The following is a 24,329-nucleotide window of genomic DNA, read 5'->3' as shown; positions in this document are numbered from 1 at the left end:
ATTACTGTTGAGGATTATTAATAATAAGGCACCCTCTGCCATTTCAAGACTAAGGCACAAATACTTCTTATGTAAAAAATGAGAAGCTATAGTACAAAAACAAGGGCTGTCATTAGACATGCAGTGTGCAGTGTCCAAACTGTGTTGGTTCCAGGATATTAGAGAGACAAGGTGGATGAGGTAATATCTTTTATTGGACCAACTTCTATTGGTGAGAGAGACAAGCTTTTGAACTTACAGAGAGTTGATACTGCTTTAACCGTTGGTATTAAAACCAGGCTTTTTTTCTATATTGAAGGCATTGGTTAAATTCCAGGGGCTATCACTGGAGTTTAACCAATGCCTTCAATATGGCAGAAAAGCCTGGTTTTAATAACCATGGTTAAAGCTGTAATGACATCTGTGATGAACTGAGAATTATTTCTGTACCACTTCTGTATTTTGGATGATTTTCTGAAATTGTATCATGAAATTACTGTGTCTTGGAATGCCTGTATGTACGTGGATCCCCAAAGAGTTAGCGGGTCTGTGCCATGCCTCTGCCAGGTGAATGATCAGCACTCAGTGATAATTATCCAAAGTAAAACACCTTGGGACAATACGTTTGCTCTACCTTGGACGTCCTCCTCTTTCTGGCAGGAGGTGGGAGGAATGGAAAGTTACCAAAAGGCAGAACAAAAGAAGCAGGTGACCCCCAGCAGGAGTCTATCAAAAGACTTGCAGAGGGGACCTGTGACACCACCACATTTTGCACCAGATTAAGATGAGGGAGGCTACTGCAGTGGCAGAGTAGGCAAGGAGGTGGAGGGCCCTGCCTGCCTGCTGGAATATAGATGGTTCCCCAAGGACTCCCAAGGGAAGGATGAGCCAGTGAGGGATGCTGCATTTAGGATGTTTTATATGATTTCTACTCTCCTGGGCTATATCTGTTGAGAGCAACCTTACGTAAAGGTTGATATATTGAACGAAGTGTGTGTGTTGGCTGCTTCACAGCTACTGTGTGTACCTGAGGGATTTAAACCGTAAACCAGAAGCTTCATGCCTTTTGGGACGCAGTTCTGGGACAACTGTGTGTTTAAGTACTGGGGAGGCTTGAGGAGAGGCTGGGCAGCTGGTTCAAACACTCAGAAAGGGGGTAATGGTTATGGAGTCTTGCCCTGAGGATGTGTCTAGGGAACCCAAGGTTGGGGAAGTAGCTGGACTCAGTTTAGATTCCATGAATTTAAAACACCCCTGCAGATCTAGAGCAGAGAGGCTTGGATTCCCCTCATGGCAGTCCTAGCAGGTGGCCAGGAAGGGGTACTTGCTAGGATTTGTGACAACATCCATTATAAATTAATTTGTAAAAATAAAAACATAAAAGCCTTTTTTCTTTGCATCTACCATAATGAAGTAAAATAAGATACATTTTATTTTTAATACTGAAATATGATTTTTAACAGCTGTTAAAAGCAAGGGAATTCATATTATAAATCACAATATCCTGGTTCACTTGTTTTAGGTAAGTAATTCTTCTTTCTAATTCCTTTCATTTACTCCTTCTGCACTTCAAACTGTAGTAGAAATCTGAGCACAGTCTAGACTGGACCATGGCAATGATAATGCTGTTATTGATCTCCCAGTGTGGTTGGTATCGATACTGGTGCTGATGTAGGGCAGATTTAACTTCAGAACTCTGCTGATGTGCTGTTATTGAGGATTATGCATTAATCTGCATAAAATCACAGCTCAATTAGATGACCAAATTGTGTGCTATGCAACCTTGTGCCACCGTGGATGGAAATAAATCTGTTGTCCTGTAACTGTACGTTTTCCATGAGGGAGGAAAGCATCGTATTGATTCAAGGAGAAAGCCAGTACAGAAACCACAAGCAACTGAACGGGAATGGGAGGATAAAATGATCTCCTAACTGCATCTTTTTTGGCACTTGAGGATAGATAGATACAGTGGTGCAATGCAGTAATCGGCTGTTGCATAATGGAATTCTAGAGGACAGAGGCAATGAGAATAGTCTACTTACAAGAACATGTTTGCCTTCAGTTTTTAAAGCCCCAGCACCAACAACCTTTCTAGCTCTTTAAAAATATGGTTTCAATCTTTTAAAATATGAAACTAATTTATTGAGAAGCAGCGAGATCACTATTTAGAAAAAATGAAAAATAACTGTACTTGAGTTCCCTGTTCACCGAGGGCCCAACCCTGCACCAGTGTAGTCAATGGGAGTTTTGCAATTGACTTCAATGGGAGTAGGATTGGGCTCAGAGCCTTATCCAGCAGTGAAAAACATTCCATTATCAGAAAAGAGTCACTGCTTCTGGGAAGAAGGAGAGGGACATGACTTAGCAGAGTGAGGTGAGACCTATCAGCACAGAAGGGAGAGTCAAGTAGCAAAGGAGAAGAGGAAAAGCAGAAAAGAGATCAAGAAGAGATAAAAAACTTCACCGAGAAATACAAACCCTGGGAAGATTGATTCAGTGAAGGCTGCTCTAGGGTCTTATTTGCTACTGTATCAACTTATAAACAAAGCTATTTAATTAGAACAAATTTTTTTTTAAATTGCGTTCTTAGCTAAATGTCGGAGTCACAAAAATAAGTTTTCAAAATTGTCACAAGACAAGTTGTGAAACTTTAGGAACTTTTGAAAAATGTTCTAAAGATGTTTATTCAATGTCACATCTTCTCCATCAGGGTATCAGCAACTTGGCTGAAATGGAGGTTCTTTACCTGAAGCGTTGAGAGGAAGTGTTGCTTTGGCATAACAGATCCTTTTAGGGCATCCGCCGTCCCCTGGTTCTGACTGCTGGAACAGTAATAATCATCTTCTATTGTGATTTGCTCATTCTCTTCAGCCTCCAGCTGGCTCTGATTGAAACGCAGGGAACCCTTTAGAATGTCCTTGATCTATTTGCCAAACAGGAGGAAAAATAATTATAAACATTAGGAAAAGTCTAAAATATTTAAAGCTTGGGCTAATGTAACCTAAGCAGAGAGTCTGCTCTCATGAACTGTATTTTTTAAACAATTTACTACATTTTTTAAGACAAAAACTATTAAAGGTAATACTGGTACTTGCTAAAGGATCAAACACCACTGAAACAAGGTTTTACCAGAAACTGGAAAACACAAAGTGCCCAAGACATTTAAGAAGAACAAACCACGTAGGTGCGCTCTCCAATACTGCATTTAGATAGTTGACATACATTATGGTATTCCAATTGAACGATATTCCAGAACCAATCCATGTTAAATAGTTCTGAGAGACAGATGCACATTGATCAGTAATATTCTCATTTCATGTGGCACTTTTTCCTCAAATCAAATGACACACAAATATCAGCTTTTTTGGTAAAGAAGAAAGAGGCATGCGTATTAAATACAGTGTATGTTATGCATTGGAAGAACTTTGGTATGATGATTAAAGCCCAGAACTGGGAGTAAGACTTCTGGGGTTCTACTCACTGGCCACCATAGTCTTCCTAAAATTGGGACTGGGTAGGAAGCTTAACCTCTCTATGGTTCAATTTCACCTCCAGAAAAAGACAATTTGTAAAGCTTAATATATGAATATATCTAAAGCAACTGAGATCATGGCAGAAGGCACTGCAGAATTGCAAAAGAGTGTTATTGGTATTTAACTATACAAGAGGCTGAATTTGGTCAATATCCATACCTGCTTCAAGCCTGCCAGGGATACCAAAATTTCATCTTCTTTCTCCAAGTGTTCCTGTAATATGACTTCTTGAATATTTCCTGCAACACAAAGAACAGTATTTTCCTAACTGATCACTTGGTAGTTATCTGCCACCAACTTACAGTCAGCATGAGCATGCTCAGAAATGAGCATCTTGTCTCATGCAACATAATCACACACATATAAGCCAACAGATTGGCATTTTTACTCTTTGTACAAAGGGATAAAGAAATTTGGCTGATCAAATCTATGCACTGGTCAGACTCCCACAATGATGCTGTGCTATTACCGGAGTTGACTGCCAACTGAATCAATTCGACACACAACAGACACACTATTTCTGATGGCTATAACCTTCATGATCTCCACAGCTAGTATGTTAGAAGATCGAGTCACTGATTGCTTCCACTTTCATCCCCATTCAAGTGTGCAACCTTTCTAACTTGATCCTGGGAGTATTTCAGGAAGTATTTAGGAATATACACAACAATAGTATCTGTGGAGCCCTTAAATTACAAAAAGTATGCACTCTGCAATTCTAGTTCAGTTAGTTCCTGGTGCCAGCATTGATGCTAGAGTTCCCTGGTCCTTGTGTACCAAGAGTGAAAGCCTCACTCCTGCTCCCTCCCCTTTATTCTGGGTAAAATAGCCAGAGCAGAGTTAACAGGCTTTAATAGTCTTATATCTGGCTGGAGAAGGATTCTCCCAGACAGATGCCATGGAAGTCAACTGAAAGTCTGTTCTTCACGGATACCCTTGTAAGCCCTAGCATAAGGGGTTTGCTGGGGCCAGAGTGGGTATATCAGAGGAAGGGCCACAGTACACAGTGCCATGGAGGTTTTGGGTCATGCTGTAGCTCACAGGACAGGTAACTCAGGCATGCCCCCAGAGCTGACTAAATTATGCCAGGAACCTCTCTATCCACCTTAACCCTCCACTCTCCTTGGGCTTTAAGTTCTGTGCCATAGCACAACACAGAACAACACAATTGTGCTTGATACCTGTTGCGCTGGGATGAAAAGAGGGAAGTGAAAAGCTCCGCTGTGCTCCCATCCCACGGTGCTAAGATTTATGCAAATCTATCCCTTTACTGGAGTTCATCTGGGAACAATACTTTGCTACTTCTTGATAATGCTGTCATCCTAAACTCTTGCTAATAAAAATGTTATACCACGAATACCATGCCATGTCATCATCAGCATTTTTTTAAAGAAAGAATGAAAAGTTAAAGATTTTGTTACCGACATGATTGACAGGGATAAAGATGGTGGTGTTGTCAGCAGTGACAGAATATGTAACTGCAGAGGGTTTCATAAGAAAGAAAAGGAGTTCAGTTTGGCCATGTTAAATTTAAGATTAATACATGCAGAATGAGATGAGAGAGAGTGGGGATGAGATACAGAATTAGGTCAGAAGATGACAGGTTAGAAAGGCAGATCTAAATGACATCGGTGTAAAGATGGTAGCTCACATCGTTGATGGTAGTTGAGATCAGATCAATCAGATACAGGTGTAAAAGGAGAAGAAAAAGGGGCCAGTGTGACCCTCGGCATCCTTGTATTCACACTCTACACACTACTGTAATAATATTTGTACAAAATATGCCTTGTGAGGTATCATATGAAAACTAACAACATGCTGGTTATTAAGATCTTTATAAAAATGTACATGTTAACTTTGCATGTAGTTAAGAATTCCCTCTGTATAACATTACTAGAACACATTTAAGAAAGATATTCTAGGGTAGGTAGAGTTGATGAGGTCTGTCCTAGACAAAGAAACGTGGGTTTACCTCAATTACATATTAGCCATAAATAAAGCTATCAAGCTAAATCAGTGGGGTTATTTTGAGTTGGAACTCGAGAGAAAGAACTAATATGGCTCCTGCAACCCAGAGAGACACAGGAGATTGAATCCCCAGAAGGCCTTCCAGACCTGTAAGACACAGAAATCCCTTTAGAAATATAAAGAACAGAGATCCTTCTCCTTAAGGAGACAAAGTGATCTGATCTCTGATAGGTCCTCACCAGCCAGCTAGTAAAAAGCTGGAAAGAAAACTGTGAGTGAGAGAAAAACCATCCCGAACAAAGATTGTATCTTGCTAGATTAAGGTTTAGATGCGTGTTTTCACTTTTATTTGCTTGTAACCATTTCTACTTTTTCTCTCTCTTTACTTGGTATCACTTTATCCATGCTCTTTTGTTAATAAACCTGTTTAACTTTTACTATAAACCAATTCAGTGCTGTGTTTGAAAGGACGGATCTATTTAACCCCAGTTAAATTAATAAGCTATGTTGTAGTGACTCTGACAGAACAGTGACCTTTATATTTTCTGGGAGTGCACAGTGGAAGGGGCTGTGCATTGCAGAGAAATACCTGTGAGGAGTTTGGGAGCAGGAGGGCTGGAGTTCACTGATAGTTATGTGATAGGCAAGGTCTGGGCTAGGTGTTGGCTGCGGTGTCACGGAACTGACACAGTCTACTTGCCAGCAATACTCGTTCTTGCTGAGGCAGAGAAGTAACACAGTGGTTCACAGCTCTGGGTCTCTCCAGAAGCGTGTTTCAGCAAGAAACCCCATAAAACGGGGAAAGAGGTGGAGATCCATACATCAAATGAGATGCTGATGGAATGATCAGCGAGTTTGAAGGAACAGGAGATACCAGAGCCATGAAAGCCCAGGGAGAACAAGATTTCAGGGAGTAAGGTGTAATCAACAGTGTGAAAAGCAGCAGGGGGAATGGGGTGACATGGCCTCGAGTTACTAGCTTATGTGAACATTATTTAGCATCTGTACAGTGCAGTTTTTAAGAAGTCAACTGTTGCTGTGTACTAGAGCAATGAACTAAGACATAAGAATGAAAACTGTATAGTGACAAACATTGATCCTATGATTCCAAGGTACATTACAAAGAAGCTGAAATAAGGAGGATGGAATTAATATGAAACTAGATCTCTTTGCAAATATGTTTTCCCTTTATTCATTATTTTGGTCTGTACTAAATATTTTCCTCCTGCTCTGCTTCAGTCTCTCAATACATTAAATCAGTGTTTTCAAAGCTTTTTCATTTGCAGACTCCTAAAAATTTTGAATGGAGGTGCAGACCCCTTTGGAAATCTTAGACCCCCAGGAGTCTGTGGACCACAGGTTGAAAACCACTGTTTTATGGTAATGACTACCTTTTGCAGACCCCTTAGGCATAGATTGCAGACCCCCAGGAGTCTGCGGACCACAGGTTGAAAACCACTGTATTAAATAATTGGTATTAATAGTTTCTGGCAAGTTTTAAAATATGTCATATATGGCAACATATATAACTCCTGACTCTGATTATTTTCCAAAAAATGCCTGTCTTTTTACTACAGAAGGCTTTGTAAACCATCCAGCACCCAAAATACACCTTAGTATCTGGAGAAAACAACTGATCAATGAGAACCTAAATCATCAGGTTTTAGTTGGCTTTCCCATTTCTCAGGTTTTTTGTGTCTCTCTAACATTTCTATTCCCCCCCCCACCACACACACACATGCATGGAAAGATATGTTATAAAACAAATATGCACAGATGCTAAATGGATAGGGCAGGAAGGAGAAAATAAATAATTCAGAACATACCTCAAAACCTACGAAAGACCAAATGTGGGACATTGACCTTTAAAGTGCTATGAAAACAAGGCACAAAAAAAAAGATGCAAGGCACGCCACATGATGCAGAAATAATCCATTTTATTTCTGGTTTTTCATAGCTATGGTTTCTTAATTCAACAATTCAAACCTTAGTGTGGTAAAGCGTGAATAAGAAGGAAAATATTATTTATGGGGAGCGGAAATGTAGCTACATGTGTAGGATTGTTTAGTATATTGAGAAAGAGTTACAACATCTTACGTACAAAGTAAAGTATGAGACTGAGTGGGCAGTAAAAATTAACAAATTTTTCATATTACTACACTTCTACATTAGCAAAAATAGCATGTATTATATTAGTCCCAGATTAAAAAAAAATAACAAAGAGAGGTAAGGATGGAAATTCAGTTAAACTTGCTTATTGTTAGGGCCAGGTATAAATCACAATTTTTTAAAGCAAATTCATGACAATATAAATGGCAGAATATTGAATTTCACAGAGTTTGCATCAATTTTACAAGCAACATTTGTCAAAATTGATTCTCCTTTGCCACAATGCCTACAAAAAACTTGATAACAATTAGATTGTTGGTTTACTGAGACCACAGCCTTATCATGCTGCTGTCCGCTATTATCTTGTTGTTTCTTTATTGTACTTTGTTGGTCTGTCATCATCTGTTGTCTCTTGTCTTATACTTAGATTGGAAGCTCTTTGGGGCAGGGACCACCTTTTTGTTCTGAGTTTGTACAGCACCTAGCACAATGGAGTCTTGGTCCATGACTGGGGCTTTGAGGTGATATGATAATACAAACCACAACCAGTGAGATGCTATCATGTTTCCATGATATTAAGGATGATGCAAGCTGTTATTGTTTGTATATATTTAAACCTATACAGTACCTACTATTTAGAACAATCTTCCACAAAAGTAGCTTTAATAATGAAGAAGAATAGACCAAAATAAATAATTGATTAAAGCTACACATGGGTCACGTTACTCAGCATGGTTACCAATAAAGCTATGCAAGGGTAAAAAAACTTCCAAAAACACCAGGACTGTTGGCCGATGGGACTTTTTAAGAACACACACACACACATCTAATTTTATTCTCCCCAAGTTTGAGATTTTATATATTTGATAATTTTATCTATCCATAAAGCTGAATGGCCATATGAAGAAGTTTTGTTTTTTAAAATATTTATCCTATCATGGAACTGTAATTCCTGATTTATAATTTTTTCATAATATAATAAAACCTTTATGAAAGTGTGCATTGATATCAACCACAAATCAAAGAAAATCTGAGAGAATCTTCCTATCTGTACAATAAACACTGATGATATGCACTGAATAACAACTGAATTATATAGCTTATAAATTATTTGCAAAGCTAAGTAAATCTATTTCTGTGCTATACATATTTCTCTTACAACATTGTGATATGGCTGTTGTACTCCAAAAGCTAACAAAACCCTAGGGGCAGAGCAGAACATGCATCATATATAGCTCAAAATAAAGAGCAACTGAACCATGTGCACACTTCAGAATTCACCGACCATATCAAACAAAGGTTGCTTTGTTTTCAACAAGGGTGTGTTTCACTTAACTGGTTAGGAATAAATCTCAGACAATGGTTGTCAAGCAAATGCTTCTTTTAAAAACTGAAGGAATCTCACTAAGCATTCAATCACTCTTTCCAAGGAAAATAATGGAATTTGCTGCCGAAATGCTAAAATATAAAGTAATACCACTTGCCATGTTTGAAACCTCAGAAGATTTAAAATCCAGGTGTTAGCATATCTATATCTAATCTATTTTAGATATAAATTTTGGTTTGAAACAGGTTAGCTGAAACAGTTGCAGAAATAATATGAATTATAAACGTTCATATCCTGCTTTCACACTTACCCAAATTTGTAAACACCACCCCACGAAAATTCATTCTTGAAATAGATATTGAAAAAATTCAAGATTTCAATTTTCCCCATCAGAAAACTAATTTGTAAAATCTAAATTAGACATTTAATCATTTTCTGTATAAAAATGGAAGAATAAAATAATCCACAGCAGGTCCTAGCTGCAATATTTAGAGAAGACTTGTGCTCTTTGATCACTGAGCTTGTATATGTTGCATGATGATGTGTAAAGTTAATATGCAGACACTGAGTTCCCTAGGTAGGGAAAGAGGCTGGTTGAAACCTATTAGATTTGCAGTACAAATTTTCTATATGAATATGCAAAAATGGTATGCACTGCAGCTAATTAGTTTTAGTTTCCTATTAAATAAACTCTAATGCACATTGAAAGACTATCAAGCATTCAGTACAGCTACCGGCCCACCTCCCTCTTTAGCAGTTGCTGTAAACTGTTGGAGTGGCTCCTACTTCAAAGGTTACAGCTGATACTGGAGCAACTGGTCCCTAAAGAGCAGGCCAGATTTAGAACCAGTTGCAACTGTTGTGACTAGGTGTTTGCCTTAATCAGCTATGTTGAATCCGTCCACCGGCAAAAATTAAAAATAGCGGCTGCATTCATTGATCTTTTTTCTGCATATGATACTGCATTGTGCAAAGGTCTCCTGCTGAAATTTTCATTAGCTTTCCCAACGAATCAACCATCAGACTCATCACAGAGATAATGAGTAACAGAATATTCAATGTGCACTTTGGTGAATCTACCAGCAAATTACGGAGACTAAACAATGCCTCCTCCAGGAATCTCCTTTAGCGCCTGCACTGTTTAACCTCTATACCAGTGATATTCCGGTTATATCATCCTTTAAATTGATATATGCAGATAACATTGAGCTAGCAAAGCAACTGTCCTCTTTGAAGGCCACAGAAATGGTCATTTCAAAGCTTGGCGACTGAAACCCTAAAACCTAACACTTCAAAAACACTCATCTCTGCCTTCTACTTGAATAACCATGAAGCCAAAGTGCCACTGAAAGTGGACTTTTATGATCTGCCTCTTTTGCATAACCACAATCCATGGTACCTTTGAGTTACCTTTATTCAGATGCTGAGCTATTGACAACACCAAAAAGATGATAAAGACAAGGGTTAATATCATCAAGAAGCTTGCTAGCACATCATGGGGATGTGATGCATGCACATGTTGAACGTCAGCATTAGTCTTGCCAACTGATCTTGCCAACTGCGAAGTATTGTGCGACAGACTGGTGCAACAACTCCTACACCAATCTAATTGACACTGAAATCAATGCTGTGCTCAAGATTGTTAGTGGCTCTCTCAAATCAACACCAATAGTGTGAATCCCAGTTTTGGTGGCCATCACACCAATCAACATCAGTTGAGATGCTGCTGTGGTTCAGAGTATAACAAGAGCCTGCCGCACTGAACCTGCCGATACACCAAATCCTCAATTCACTGCCACTCTCCTGACTCAAATCCAGGAAGCTTCGGTGCTACAGGCCAATGGGAAGGACACCAATACTCGATGGCTCAAATCATGGGCCACATGTGATTCCCAAACAAAGCCTTGATTGAAGATTCAACAAAAGAAATCCCAGGATTTTGCCTTCCCCACAGGCAGTGAATGGCACTCAACCACATTTGGACAATGCATGGAAGGTGTGGCTATCTCCTCCACACATAGAAAATCAAAGAATCATCAAATTGTGACTGCAGTGAGGTACAAACCATGCAACACATCATGGACAACTTCCCCATTCACACTTACAGTACTGGCACAAAGGGATCTACCTAGTTACCCCAGAAGCATTAAAATAGATTTGAAATCTTAAAATTCAGTTATAATCCCAGCCCCTTGCTTTTCGAATGCCATATGAAAGAAGAAGAATACAGATTATATAAGAAACACTTCCTGAACTCTCTTTCTTGACTATACTTTACATCTTTGGAAAAAGGAGAGTGTAATGATGAGGACAAAACAACACCTCGGAGGAATTTAGAGGAAAATGAGGAAACAACAGATCTGTGAATTTGTTTCCAGAACAAAAGATACTTCAAGCACCACTCCCGGACTCCCCCCCACCCAAAAAAACAAAAAAACAAAACCAAAAACTGCTTGGAATGTACAGATTTAATCCTAGATATTGAGCATGGGTCTACTAGGGGCCATCTATTATGTGGCAGAATTTTTTTTGCCGCAGTAGCCAAAAAAAGCATCAACAGAAGGAAGCTGTGGGCATAATTTCCTGGATTTTAAGACATTATCAATTACCAGAAAAAATGACTAAACCTCAAGGCCAGTGAGCATACAACAAAGGATGAGCTGCTTGAGTCGGTTAAGAACTGTTGTGATAATTGAAAACAGAAGGTGGATGGAAACATTTTCTAATGTAGACAGCAACTAGTGTGGCACGCCATGGTATCCTGACCAGTAAGAGCTGGGGTTCTGTTTATTACATCTGGTACAATCCAGAAGTAGAAAGACACTAATGAACTGAAATTTGCTCTTGAGAAAAATCAGAGGTGGCAGAGAGAGGAGGGGGAACCATTAAACATGAGATATCTCTTCAATATGCTTGTCCACTTCACTTCTTCATTTCCTCCTCTATTTCCCCACCCATTCTTTATGGCAAATGTTTCCCCTACTAATCTCCACTCTAATCCTAGGTCTCTTATGGCACCTTTATATGAAGATGACACCTGCTGAGAAAAAATAGCTGGAAACAGCTGCAGGCTTTTTTATGATTGCTGCCTTGCCAACGTTAGCTCCTGATCAATGATTTGTGCTCAATCAGCAGTGCCAGGATCTCATTAAATTTAGTTTTCCTCTTTACAGCTGTGGCTGTGATTACCAAGAACTCTTCAAAGTCAGAATGAAAGAGAACTAGCAACTTGCAATGCTCACATTATCAGTTAAAGGCCCTTGGTAAGGGACACGACCTAGGGACACACTAAGATGAAAGATGCTTCATTTCAGTTCTAAATCTTTCCTAAACAGGACTACAAGAAATGAGTTCATACAAGTGTCAAGGATTCAATAAGATCTCTTATTTCATCCTTCCCTTACCAATCATTCAGTGTGACACTTACTGAAGAAAAAGGGTTTATAGGAAAGATTAAATAGGTGCTTATACTTCTTAGTTCCGTAGCACATCAGTAATGGCACAACTTCTTTTTCAGTAGTACTACGATGAAGTGGAAAACATGTATTGGTATCTCAGTCTCCTTTAATCCTAAAGTTCCTCATTTTCCTTTTATTTTATAGGATAGGCTGCATTTCCATTATAGTTGGATTGAACATCAAACTGGAATCTATATACCTCGTTTAAAGTTGAGCATCAGAACTGAAAATTAATATCTCTGCATGACCTATGCAGAAAGACAATGCAGTATGGTATATAGATGTTGATGCTTATTAACGAAACCCAACAAGTTTCCATTGATTTCCTTTGCTTTTCATAATTAACATCCCAAATGACAATGAGTGAATTATTTTCTTTTTGAAACAAATGGGTTTCTGAAAGGTTAATTGTTATGCATATATAGACAACACTTTCAAATAATAAGTCTTATCCACTTCTCTTTTGTGGGTGTCATCTTTCAATACGACTCCATTGCATTGTATTCAAAAGCAGTGCCTAACAGTGTTTAAATGATAAAGGGATGTGGGTCTTTGAAATGCAAATTCATGAAATCTAATTTTTTTTTTTTATCATTTGCAGTATAATGAACTGGTATTGAATGGAAATTGATTGCTTCAGCTGACAGATATTTTGAGATTAACAAACAGTAATGATAAATATAGTGGGGCAAATGATGCTCAGACTGAGCTCTTATGTCTACCTCTTTACGATCTACATTATTAAGGGTGGCCATAGATTGACCTGTGTTAACTTACTGTGAACTTCACATTGTAGTGTAAACTACATTGTTCCTCTAAATTATAGACATCTCAAGTGTAAAGTCCTGAAACAGGTAATAGAAAACTTCAGAATGGTTAAACGAAACCAATATTTCAGCCTTCCTCTACCTGATTTATCTTATGTTCCTCTTGTATATTTCATGTATGTATTTGTATACAATACACCTGTAATTCATATACAATATGAATATTACCTTTAAAAAGTCAACTATTTACTAACAGTTAATGTGCTGTTGTGATAAATTGCATTTATGGCACACCACCTGGTGCCTCCCCTATAGCCTTCTCAACAAACCATCTCCATCTCCACTCGGACTGCTTCTAAAATTGCAAACTTCTGAGCTGTTTTAAAAAAAAAAAAAAAAAAAAAAAAAGTCAGAAAAAGTTTTCCTCCTTTCTCCCCATTTGTGGAATTTCTCTCTTGCAAACACACTCTTACACCAGAAGTAAAAAAAATTAAACTGGTCTGAGGTGCAAAGTAAATAATATTCATTCCTGCACCAGGGATACACTTAATATCCATCAGCTTTAACAACTAGAAATTACAACCTCCCCTCCCCTCCTCCACAACCCAATTCTTCATCTCTCTACTTTCTATTGATATAAAGCACTCACACTCACTTCCTGCCCCAGCATCTACAAAGAACATGTATAGAAAAGTTATTTTAGGTCATTTTGAATGTTTCTAAAATATATTTTATTCTCTGCTTCAGAAGCCTGTGTAGTTGAATTCACAGTAAAAACCTAGTTTTATCTGTAGAAGGATTTATTTGGTCTCAGATACCATTATAATATGCACAGTAAACAAAAAAAAACCCCACTCTAGATAGACTGATGAATATGAGACCTAATACCAATAAATGTTTTAAAATCTCTCTAAAACATTGTTAAAAACTCCTTTGAATACGTGGCATATGTAGAATAGATGATGGCATAGCGTCGCATAATTGTTTTAACAGTAGGCATATAGGATGACCATTGCCCCCAGTGAATAGTGTCATCATCACAAACTCAGGCCAATAAAAACTTATACCATCCCTTAATATATTCTATCTCAGATACAACTGTGAATTCACAAATTATATCTGTTAAGTGTTGTTGCAGTTATTATTTGCTACTTTGCTGTCAACCTAATTGCTCAAATTGAAGGCTTATGCAAAAATTAGGCTTACTAATTATTGCACTCCAGTTAGCTTTAGTTTTTACATGTTTGACCCAAATTGCAGAATGTGTCTGATGTTCAAATATTATGCATCTGGCTATTGTTGTGAGAGACACAGACACTATAGGCCATTTTTGTGCTCCTCAGTAAAAGTCTGATTGAAAAAGGCCAGTGTTGCCTATTCAGTTTTTGGAGGGTTAAGAGTAAAATTTGGAGGATTTATGCTCAGATTCTATAGTGACTGGTGGCATTATAAAACCATAACATAAATTTAGGGTCTGAGATAGTTGAAAAGGGACCACTTCACTCAAATGAACAACTGTAGATTTAACTTTCCTCCAAACAACTAGGCGCATCACATCAAATCATCACACAACTTCTACAACTTAGGTCAAAACAAAAGCAAACTGAAGTGCAATAATTAATACACTTAATTTTTACTTCCATAGGAGTTTTGCCTGAGTAAAGACTACACAATTGGACTCATAATAGCTTAAATATCATATGAAGCAAAGTACTACTTTACATTTATGAGCTAAAATGAAAACTTTCCTTTGTTGCTGAAGCCAGAAAACTCTCCTCTCTGTATTATCAATCACAAAAACAATCTGAAGATTAAAATCCACAGAGTACACATGATTTAAATGTTGGACATTTTGTGATTCTTCTGAGGTGAACTGAAAGGAATGAAAACACATAATATTAGCATTGGAGACAGAATTTTTTTTCCAGTAGGCATGGGCTCAGTCACCTTGGATGCTTTCTTGGAGTGCTGCCCAATTGAGTGACATATTCTTCTTGCAGCAACATTAATTTTAGAAAATACTAGGACATCTTAAAATGCTAATAAGGAACATTATAGTGAGATAAAACTAGGGTGCTCAATTTTAAGTACACTGTATTAAAAAATTCAGAGCCTTCCAGGTTTTTTCCCTGTCCTCTCAGTTTAAGGATGGAGCTTGCAGTAGCAACAGCTTCCAGATGAAAACCCAGTAGTAGTTTATATATATATATATATATATATATATATATATATATATATATATATAAATAAAACCCAGTTGAGTAGTTTATATATACATTTATATGGAAATCCTTAAAAAAGGTGGAAAGGCTATGGAGTGATTCAATAATCCTATTATATACACTCTCCTAACTGTTTTGTATTATCCCTGTGTTTTGCATCATATTTAGTTTTTAGTATTTATTGGATATCTATTTCCCCTCAGTTTTTCCTAATATCTTCATTATCACCTGTCTAAAGAGAGAAAAACAAAAGACCCAACATTAGCTTGGTTTTCTTGATCCATCAAATTCATTCCCTTTCCGTCTTTTTAGCACTCGTGGTTTCTCCCCAAAACTGCAACGCAGTCGTGTCACAACTGTCATCTGGAGATAGTACACTGCTCATAAGATGGATGTCACATCGTTAGCAGTTATCTAGGCATTTGTGGGGTACATTGGGGGATTAGCGAAAGAAAAGTAGTTCCTGTCTTATCTCTGATGAAAAGTTTTAACTGAGGCTCAGAAATGAATGAAATGTTGTGTCTGATTAAAAAGATTGTAATTTACATTAAACATTGATTTAAGTTGGCAAAATAATATTGCACACACTCCAACACTGCACCATTTATATGAAAATCCTTGAGAAGCATTATTGACAGTGCTGAACTCGTGAACTAGACTCTAACTTAAAATTAAATTGATTCAAGTTGCAAGGTATAATTGTCTTCCTATTAATTATAAACTGTGTTAGAAGAATGTTCTTTTCCTCTGTTTGCCTCCATTTTGTTCCCTAAGCTTCTCAATGTACTGTTTAGATTTGATAAATCTATTGACATCATATAAGCTTCCTGTACATAGTGCCAAGACAATGATGGTGTTCTAATGGTCTTTCCAATGTCATCTGCTGTTCCCTCCATCTGCAGTTGGTCTCTTCAGTGAAAACAAAGCTCCTTTAACTTCATTCAAGCAGCTTTACCCCTTTCCACTAATTAGTGGGTCTAAACCTAGATTAGAAAAGCTAATTCATGCTAATTTTACTTTGTGATTTTAATGATTTAATGCTGACTTCTGGCACAAGGAACTGTACTGGGCACTTTTATGGTGCAACTGGATCTGCTGCACAAACTGGGTCCCCTTCATCCATTATAATAAAGAAATACATTAATCCATACAGTGCATAGCTACATTCTAAATGCATGCCATGCAATCTGAGACTTTAATCCTCAAAGTGTAGATATACTTTCAAAACTGAATATTTAAAAATAGAACTCTGCATATATAAATGGAGCAGATCTATAGAATATGAGAGTCAGACTGGCTCACTTTAGTGCAAAAAATACATTTTACTCTTGGTAGCCTGCAAGACCAGCAAAGCTAAGAGAGAGTAGATGGAATATTCTAGCCCATTTTGTGCATCATCAGCAAAATTATTTACTAAAGGCTTGTTCTACACAAGAAAGTTACCCCTGTTTAACTAAAGGATCAATTTTAAAGGGTTTCGTTACAGTGGCGCCAAAAGATGTGTGGACATTAATTTTAGTTTAACCCAGGCTGGCTTATTTTGGTTTAGCCTAAGTTGACTGGGAACAAGGATAAAATAAACTAAAATAAACCATTATTAATCCACAATGGGAATGTTCACATTGAAGTTTAAAAACCGATTTAAGTTAAACTGGTACAGCGTCTGTGTTCAGACAAGTCTTAAATTCCAATCAGTTCCACCTATGCTATTACATGAAGAAGAGGTCACATAGTGCCCTTGCTGGCATCTATTAAAAAACAGTGGGGGTAACACAAGCCTAACTGAGGCATAGAGAATGAGCGAAATACCCACATTATTTTTTATAAATATCGTGCATTTCAGTTTACTGGTGTGCTATTGTCCTGCCTGGCTACACAGGGCTGTATGGGGAAATCATCAGGAAACTAAACAAAGATAAAGATAAGGTACTGTCATAGAGAATGTCAAGGGTCCTTGAGGAAACAATTGGGAAGTTATTAATTGGGGAATGGCCCCCTCCTGGCTCCATCCAAGCTAGTATGGTTCATTCTTCCCAACACTGAAACTAGAATCAAAGGAGATACTAAAATCTTATAGATGCTGGCCTAAGGTAGAAGGGGATTGAGCAGGCTGTTAGCTGCTGCCCAAGAGAAGATGCTGACAGAGATGCATGGAAGGAGGGAAAGAATTCAGCAGGGCAATCCTCTTCTCTCAGCACAGAGAGGGAGGTAATGAGGAGGCATGTGACAGAACCCAGCCTGACTTTCAGAATCCAGATGTAGACTGGAAGGCTGGCAGATAGCAAAGGATAAACAAAGGACATTACTGAGAAGGCATAAGTATGGAATGTCACTGCCATTTCCACAGTCGCTTTTCAGAATGGAATCACACTTTAAAGCTATGCTTAAATATACAGTGAACATTAATTCACTGCACATAACATTAATGTGCAAGTCCTTCGCAGTTGGACTAACCCCACACAATTATAATTTGTTATCATGAGCTAGATGTTTTATTCCTTCTACTGACAGTTTTTGGATTATAGAACAGAAAGAGTGCTGTCCCTAAATAGATCTGAGCTTGTAGAGAATCAGTTCTCTGACAATCCAGTTACACAGTAACCTTTTGTTTCAGACATTTCAGTTAAAAATATCAAACAAACTTTATTTAATAGGAGGGGCTTTTTGTTGAGTCTTTTAAAGCTTCATTGCTCTTTTACAAAAGTCATAGCCCGCTCTCCAGTAATGGGCAGGGTTGTGAGGTGGCCTTTTTACCTCCAGCACTTTTAACAACACTGAGTTTATGAAGCATGGATTATGTTATTTATGCCCCAAGTAAAAGGGAATTAATTTTATTTTACTCACTTCCTTTACAGATGAGAAAATGTTTCATTTCAACCTCAGCTTGCAGTGTCAGTTACAATTTCCATTTCATAATCTTCCATTTTATTGTTAAATAAAACAAATTCAGTACTACATTGCATACACTTTACAAATACCATATACCGACCAATAGACAATATGACAGCATACAAATGATATAGCCATGAAACCAACTTTACCTTTTCCCATCCAACTATGAATGGATTTGTAGGGAGAAATGTATCCCTTTCCTAATTTTACTTGACTTGTTAAAACAGATGTATGTGGCCTTTAACTCTAGTTTTCATTAAAAAACAAAACTAAACGTAAGAAAAAAGAACCAAATAAGCTTGTCCAATAGGTTTTTAAAGCCGTTTCACAGTATAGCTGAAATTGTGCTAGTGTCAATATATATAATACCTTTTTTTTAGTTGCTCACTATATTTAAATTCTTCCTTCCAAGTCCATTATGTTCAGAACACTCTAAACGCTTTGAGATGACCGTGTTTAAGCAAAGCTTCAATATAATTCATATGTTTTCCAGGGAGAAGCTGCGTAGTATAAAATGAAACTTAAGTCCAACACTCTGGTGGTAGTGGCTCAGGCATATGTTTTGATCTCTTCCAAAGTGGTGTCCTTGAGCAGTAAGTCATCCAGTTAGGGGAAAATCTGAACTCTTATTTTTTTTAAGTACTGTACAACATAATTGCTGGGCAACCTGTCGACACATACAGTACGTACATAATCCCATATCAAAGCCTTAAATTGGCCCACTATAGAGGAAGAAAAATTCCCAGAAGACACCACTTTGGAAATTTTATCTGACCAGATAATAAAAGAAATCTCTGACATCTAGAAAGTGTTGGAAGTATTGAGGGGTAAAAACTCATCCCCTTCTTCTTCCAATGGCATGAGCTTGATACCATTTTTTGTCTGGAAGGACTGAATTTTCTACAATCTCTCTTCTCAGTATGACATAGCTCAACAACATACTTGAGCTGGGCATCTTGGTGGGATTTCCCAAATCAAATGTACAGATTAGTTTAACAGTGCAGAGGACCCACACATCCAAGGTTATGGACCCAACTCTCCTGTAATCTCACAAGAAGGGCCTCCATGGCAAATACCAGATGACATGCTACTCATTCCGGAGACATTCAGGTTTTCAATCTTTAGAGGTCTGAAACGTAAGACTCAAAGGCCTCTGTTGGGAGCAAGTCCTTGCTCCTTGATTCTGAGAATACTGAACTACCTTATGTAGACTGGTTTCTTGACAAATGCTTTTCTTTTTTTTTCTATAGTAAGACCAAGTGGAGCGCTCCTGTACCAGCTATGGACTGACTACACAGCTTGCTTATACACACCAGATGTGTTCATCATAAGATCTTTTAAAGCTCTGCCAGGCATGGCTGAGTTTAACAAACTTGGTAGAAAGGAGGACCTCGCTGTGGCATCGCTGGAAACGTATCTAGTTTGTGACAGGGACATGAGAAGAAGCAGCTTAAATAAGGTATTTTACACACAGCGCCACCTAGTGGCTGAACCATTTAGCATGCCATTACAATTAAAGCCCCGAAAATCTGCGGATATCCACAGATCATTTTTTGACAGATGATGGATCAGATGCAGATCTCAATGGCGGGGAAGGAACTCTCTGAAGCTAATAGCCTTTGAGGTTGCTTCCCCGCCTTTGAGATCTGGGGGTACGGGCTGGCTGCCAATCAGCTGTTCCATGGGGCTACCCTGCTGACTGCTGATCAGCTGTTCCATGGGGCTACCCTGCTGGTCAGATTGGTGGCTGGCAATTGAGCCCCACGGAACAGCTGATTGGTGGCTGGCAGGGGTGCCCCCATGGAACAGCTCTTGGGGGGAGGGGCTTCCCTGCGGGCTGCCAATCAATCAGCTGCTCCCTGGACCTCCCTTGCATGCTAATCAGCTGTTGGGCAGCTGCCTGTTTGAGTTTGGAGGCCCCAGAGCTGCAGGTGCATGTGGGTGCAGATGACTACACTGTGGATGGCAGTCGGCGGTAAGATGATTGGGGTGGATGCGGATCAGATGTGGAGCTACATTTATGTATCTGAGCAGGGCTCTAATTACAGTGACAGACCCCAAGGAATGAAAGGTGAATCTTATCTCTGTCGTCTTAGTGAGACTAGCCTCTTATCTTTTTCCCCAAACAAGTTTACATCATCATAGAGCAGCTGTGAAAACTTCTGCCAGACCTCCTGCTCAAGCCAGCCCGCTGTAGTCCCTTCCTGTATTCCAGAACCTGGGGATGAATGACAGATTTCAGAGTTCACCTGCACCTTAGTATTATTTAACATTTAGAAGACAGCAGTGTCTAGAGGCCATAACCATGTTAGGCCCTATGGTGCTAGGTGCTCTACAAACATATAATAAATTACAGTCCCTGCCCCAAAGAGTTCAGACTGTCTCCAGTTCTAGATCTGTGCTGCAGGAGAAGCTGGACTTTGAATCAAGAGATGAGTCCCTCTAATGTAGCTTATTGACAGACTCCAAACTCTGATGATGGTGAAGTGCTGAATTTTTAGAGGGTGTCAAATGCCAGCATTAGAACCTGTGTCCCTGGATCTGTGCCAAATCGACTAGCGCTTAAGGTCCGGCTGTGATGCTTGGCTCTGGAACACATAAAAGCTTTGCTCCTTGAAGCCTTCCAGACTGACTTGATATTAAACTAACACATGAAACTTACTTTCATGACAAACTTAATGGGGCCAGGGGAGCCTTTAGACAGCCACTGTGGGATCTGAGAAACCATGCTGATGTCTGGCACAGATCCCACAGACCAAGTTAGTCATGATCTGCCCTGAGACATCAGACACAGATTACATTTGTCCTTAAGGCACATTCTTTGACCACACTTGGGATGTATTTTGAATCTATTATGGCGATGCTTCTACATTATAGTCAAAGAGAAGAGGAAGGAATAAATGAATAAGGACATAACGTATGTTTAATTGTACGTAATATTTAACAAGTAAATTAAAGCTCTGTGAAGCACTGCATCTTGGGGTGCCCCCGGCGCATTAAGTATACCTTTCACAAGAAAAATGTTGAAAAATATTTTAAAATATAGGAACAATCTTATCACAGTATTAAGGGCACTTGGATTAGAATATTATTTCTGAAGAAAAGCAGTAGATGCTAAGAGAAACATTAAAGGAAACATAGCTGTGATGATGCTGGAGCAGTAACAATAATGGCAAGTCAAATTCCTTCACTAGCAGCTGCATTAATAGTCTTCATTTGTATTGTGAATAAAGCATCACAAAACCCTTGCGAACACCTCCATTTGACAAATGAACAAACTGAGACAGATAAAGTTAGGTGATTTTTTTTTTCAAGGTCCCAAACCATGTGTGTGGCAGAGATGGGAAGAGAATCAAGAGCTGCCTTCCTACCTGCTAGTCCTATCCACTAATAACAATCTCAAGATTGGCAGTTGGAGGCATTAAGTGTCACTAGATGTCCTCAGCAGCCCTGTCACATGCCATCCTTTACTGGGAAGTTAATGAAACTACGTGCACAGATGTGCAGTATTACACTGGAGAAAAGAGATCTCAGAAGACTAAAGCTCTATGCATCTATTTTATTGAATCCTCTCAGGGATCATAAACCTATTTCAATTAATTTTCATCACAAAAAAACCCCAACTTTTAACTCCCCCGTGTGCTACTAAATTACAATATTCAGGGAACATCATTCATTTGCATACTACCATGTCACAAACATAATTATGTCCTCATTGTGTGGTGCAGCAAGAGAGGTAGATGAGCACTTAATGAGAAAGCTTTTGTTTATGTACACAAACGAAAACTGACGAAAAATGTGTTCCTTCTTTGATTTTATGGAGTGAATGTTGGCAATCTCTTGTTCAATCCCATGGTAAGAAATTGGCATGCTTTAGGTAAAGAATTATGATGTCATTTTGTGGTGGCATGGAAAATTGTGCAAAATATTTTTTTAAACAAAATTATTTTCATTCAAAGAGCTATTATGTAAAAGTATTCTCAGTGCAATTGTGGATTTGCTTAATTAGATAATTACAAGAGGTTCAAAAAAGTAGGTTACAGGATTTAAGAATGGTTCTGACCAATTTTGGCTATGAAAAATATGTAATCTATATAATGAAATATATGGTCACTGGTGGTAAAGAACATATCCCAATAGTAGAAGGAGACTAAAAAACTTACTCAGAAGATCACAAAGCATTTTACTGATAACTTCAAGGAAAAAACATTCTGCGACTACTATTTTTGGTACTCGGTACACTCATTTATTCTACAGATAACTTTGTGACAAACAACCAGAGTATATCTTTGTTAAAAAATGACTTGCAAATGTAGTAAAGTTACTAGAGAAAAATACATAGTTCTATGGTAAATTCTGGAATATTGTAAATAAAAGTCCATTCAAATAGCATTCCCTGCCCTCATGAATGCCTCCCTGCTCACATACAAGTAACTCAGCATACTGTATTGACTGAAGAAAGGACAAGTCAACACTGCTGATCATGCAGTGACAATGACTCTGCTGAAGCTCTTAATGTGAATGGCCAAGTCGAGAATTGTGTTCTCAGTGTGACAAATATTGGGATGCTCTTTAATAACTGCTAATAGTGTATCTTAGCCTGCCACTGGCATTGTGTTTTCTGCATTAATACTTTTGATAAACTGCTTCCCAATAGGGTACCATCTGGGACAGCCCTGGCAGAGCAGAGATATCTCAGGATAGTCATCTAACAGCTTCCATTTGAGAGTTATTAAAGAACAAAGTCAGATTTATTAAATCTGATGACTCTGTTCCAACAACCATGCCCCCTCAGGGCAGACTAGGAATTGGTTTGACCAGTGGGGCTTCTTGGAGAACAATGAAGGCTGGGCAGGTTTAAAAGGACACGCTTAGGGGGTCAGACAGAGAACCAGAGAGAGAGAGAGACTCAGGCACAGACACACGGGTGGTAGTCTGAAGAAGATAATCCTGCCCAGATTGCCATCATGGGATGGTAGTACTTTAAACAAGATAGACATGCATACTTCAAACAAGATAGACTTCCAACTACCAAATAAAAATACTTGGTTTTAAAAAGGCTGTTGGTCAATATCACAGGTTCAAGAAGAGAAGTTAAAGAGGTGCCTGAACCTCAGTTGGGTTTGCAGGGTGATAACTGTTTGAGGTGTTCACAGGGTTTGCACCTGGGTCCTGGTCTAAGAGTAGAAGAATCATGAGATTCCACCACAATATAAGTAAGGGCAAGAGACCTAACACCTGAGTGGGAGGGGTGCACTTGCAGAGAAAAATGGGATGGAAGTGCAGCTAACTTCTGTACTACTTCTAGTTCTACCTACTCCTACTCCTCCTACTCCTACTACTGGGTTTGTTGAATCATGAACAAAAATGGCACCTGTACTTTCCAGGCTACCTCAGCAGGGCTCCTGAAAGAGCTACAGTGGTTTTGTTAACATGCACCTCTACTAGTGTAGAGTCTCCAAGTTTTCTCAATGGGAGACGGGTACCCAGAAGCTTTGTTTTGGAAGTGCCTGAGTTGCAAGCTTTAGTAGTGGGGTGTTGAGAGTGGCTGACTCTCATTCATTGTCTCCTGTGCTCAACAGTTTTGTGGACATGGCACCTTATACTCAGAGCTGGAACTCAGTACCACCACCACGGTATGCACTGGAACATTTGGCTTCAAAGAGGACAACACAGATTGCTTCAAGAGATCTAGTGAAGCAGATCTGCAGAGCAGAGAAGGAAACTGGGACTGTATTGATTGAGTGCCCTGACACTGAGTGATGCAACACAGGCTTTCGCTTCAAGGATAAATCATTCTAGATTGGTTTCTGGCCAGGTTTACTGGAGTCCCCTGGGATGGCTTGAGCAGAAGGCTTTTCAGATGTTCCCCCTCCAAGCTCACTGGGTCCAGGTGACATTTCCAGATAGACCTAAAACATCATGTTCAATTCCTAAAGCATAACTTCCTGCTACATCCAAACTTCAAGAAGCTGTTGGGCATTCTTCCTTCTGTGGTCTCCAGGAAAAGGACTATACCCTGAAAGAGAAACTGGGGGGGAGGGGAACAAGAGAAAGACCCAGAACAGCATCAA

General features: G+C 38.7%; 1 protein-coding gene across 1 annotated transcript in view; it reads right to left on the bottom strand.

Annotated features, from left to right (window-relative positions):
• Positions 1–24,329, bottom strand: part of TBC1D5 (TBC1 domain family member 5) — a 450,092-nt gene that overhangs the window by 9,008 nt on the left and 416,755 nt on the right. The window contains exons 22-23 of the mRNA XM_067561949.1: positions 3,672–3,751; positions 2,726–2,902 (exon numbers count right to left, since the gene is read on the bottom strand). Coding sequence (XP_067418050.1) covers positions 2,726–2,902; positions 3,672–3,751 — 257 coding nt within the window. The remainder of the gene's footprint in view (positions 1–2,725; positions 2,903–3,671; positions 3,752–24,329) is intronic.

Source organism: Emydura macquarii, unplaced genomic scaffold (genome assembly GCF_026122565.2).
Source record: "Emydura macquarii macquarii isolate MOO-44397 ecotype Brisbane River unplaced genomic scaffold, CSIRO-AGI_Emac_v2 contig_2422, whole genome shotgun sequence".
Taxonomy (NCBI): Eukaryota; Metazoa; Chordata; order Testudines; family Chelidae; genus Emydura; species Emydura macquarii.
This window is presented reverse-complemented; position numbering and strand designations above follow the sequence as displayed.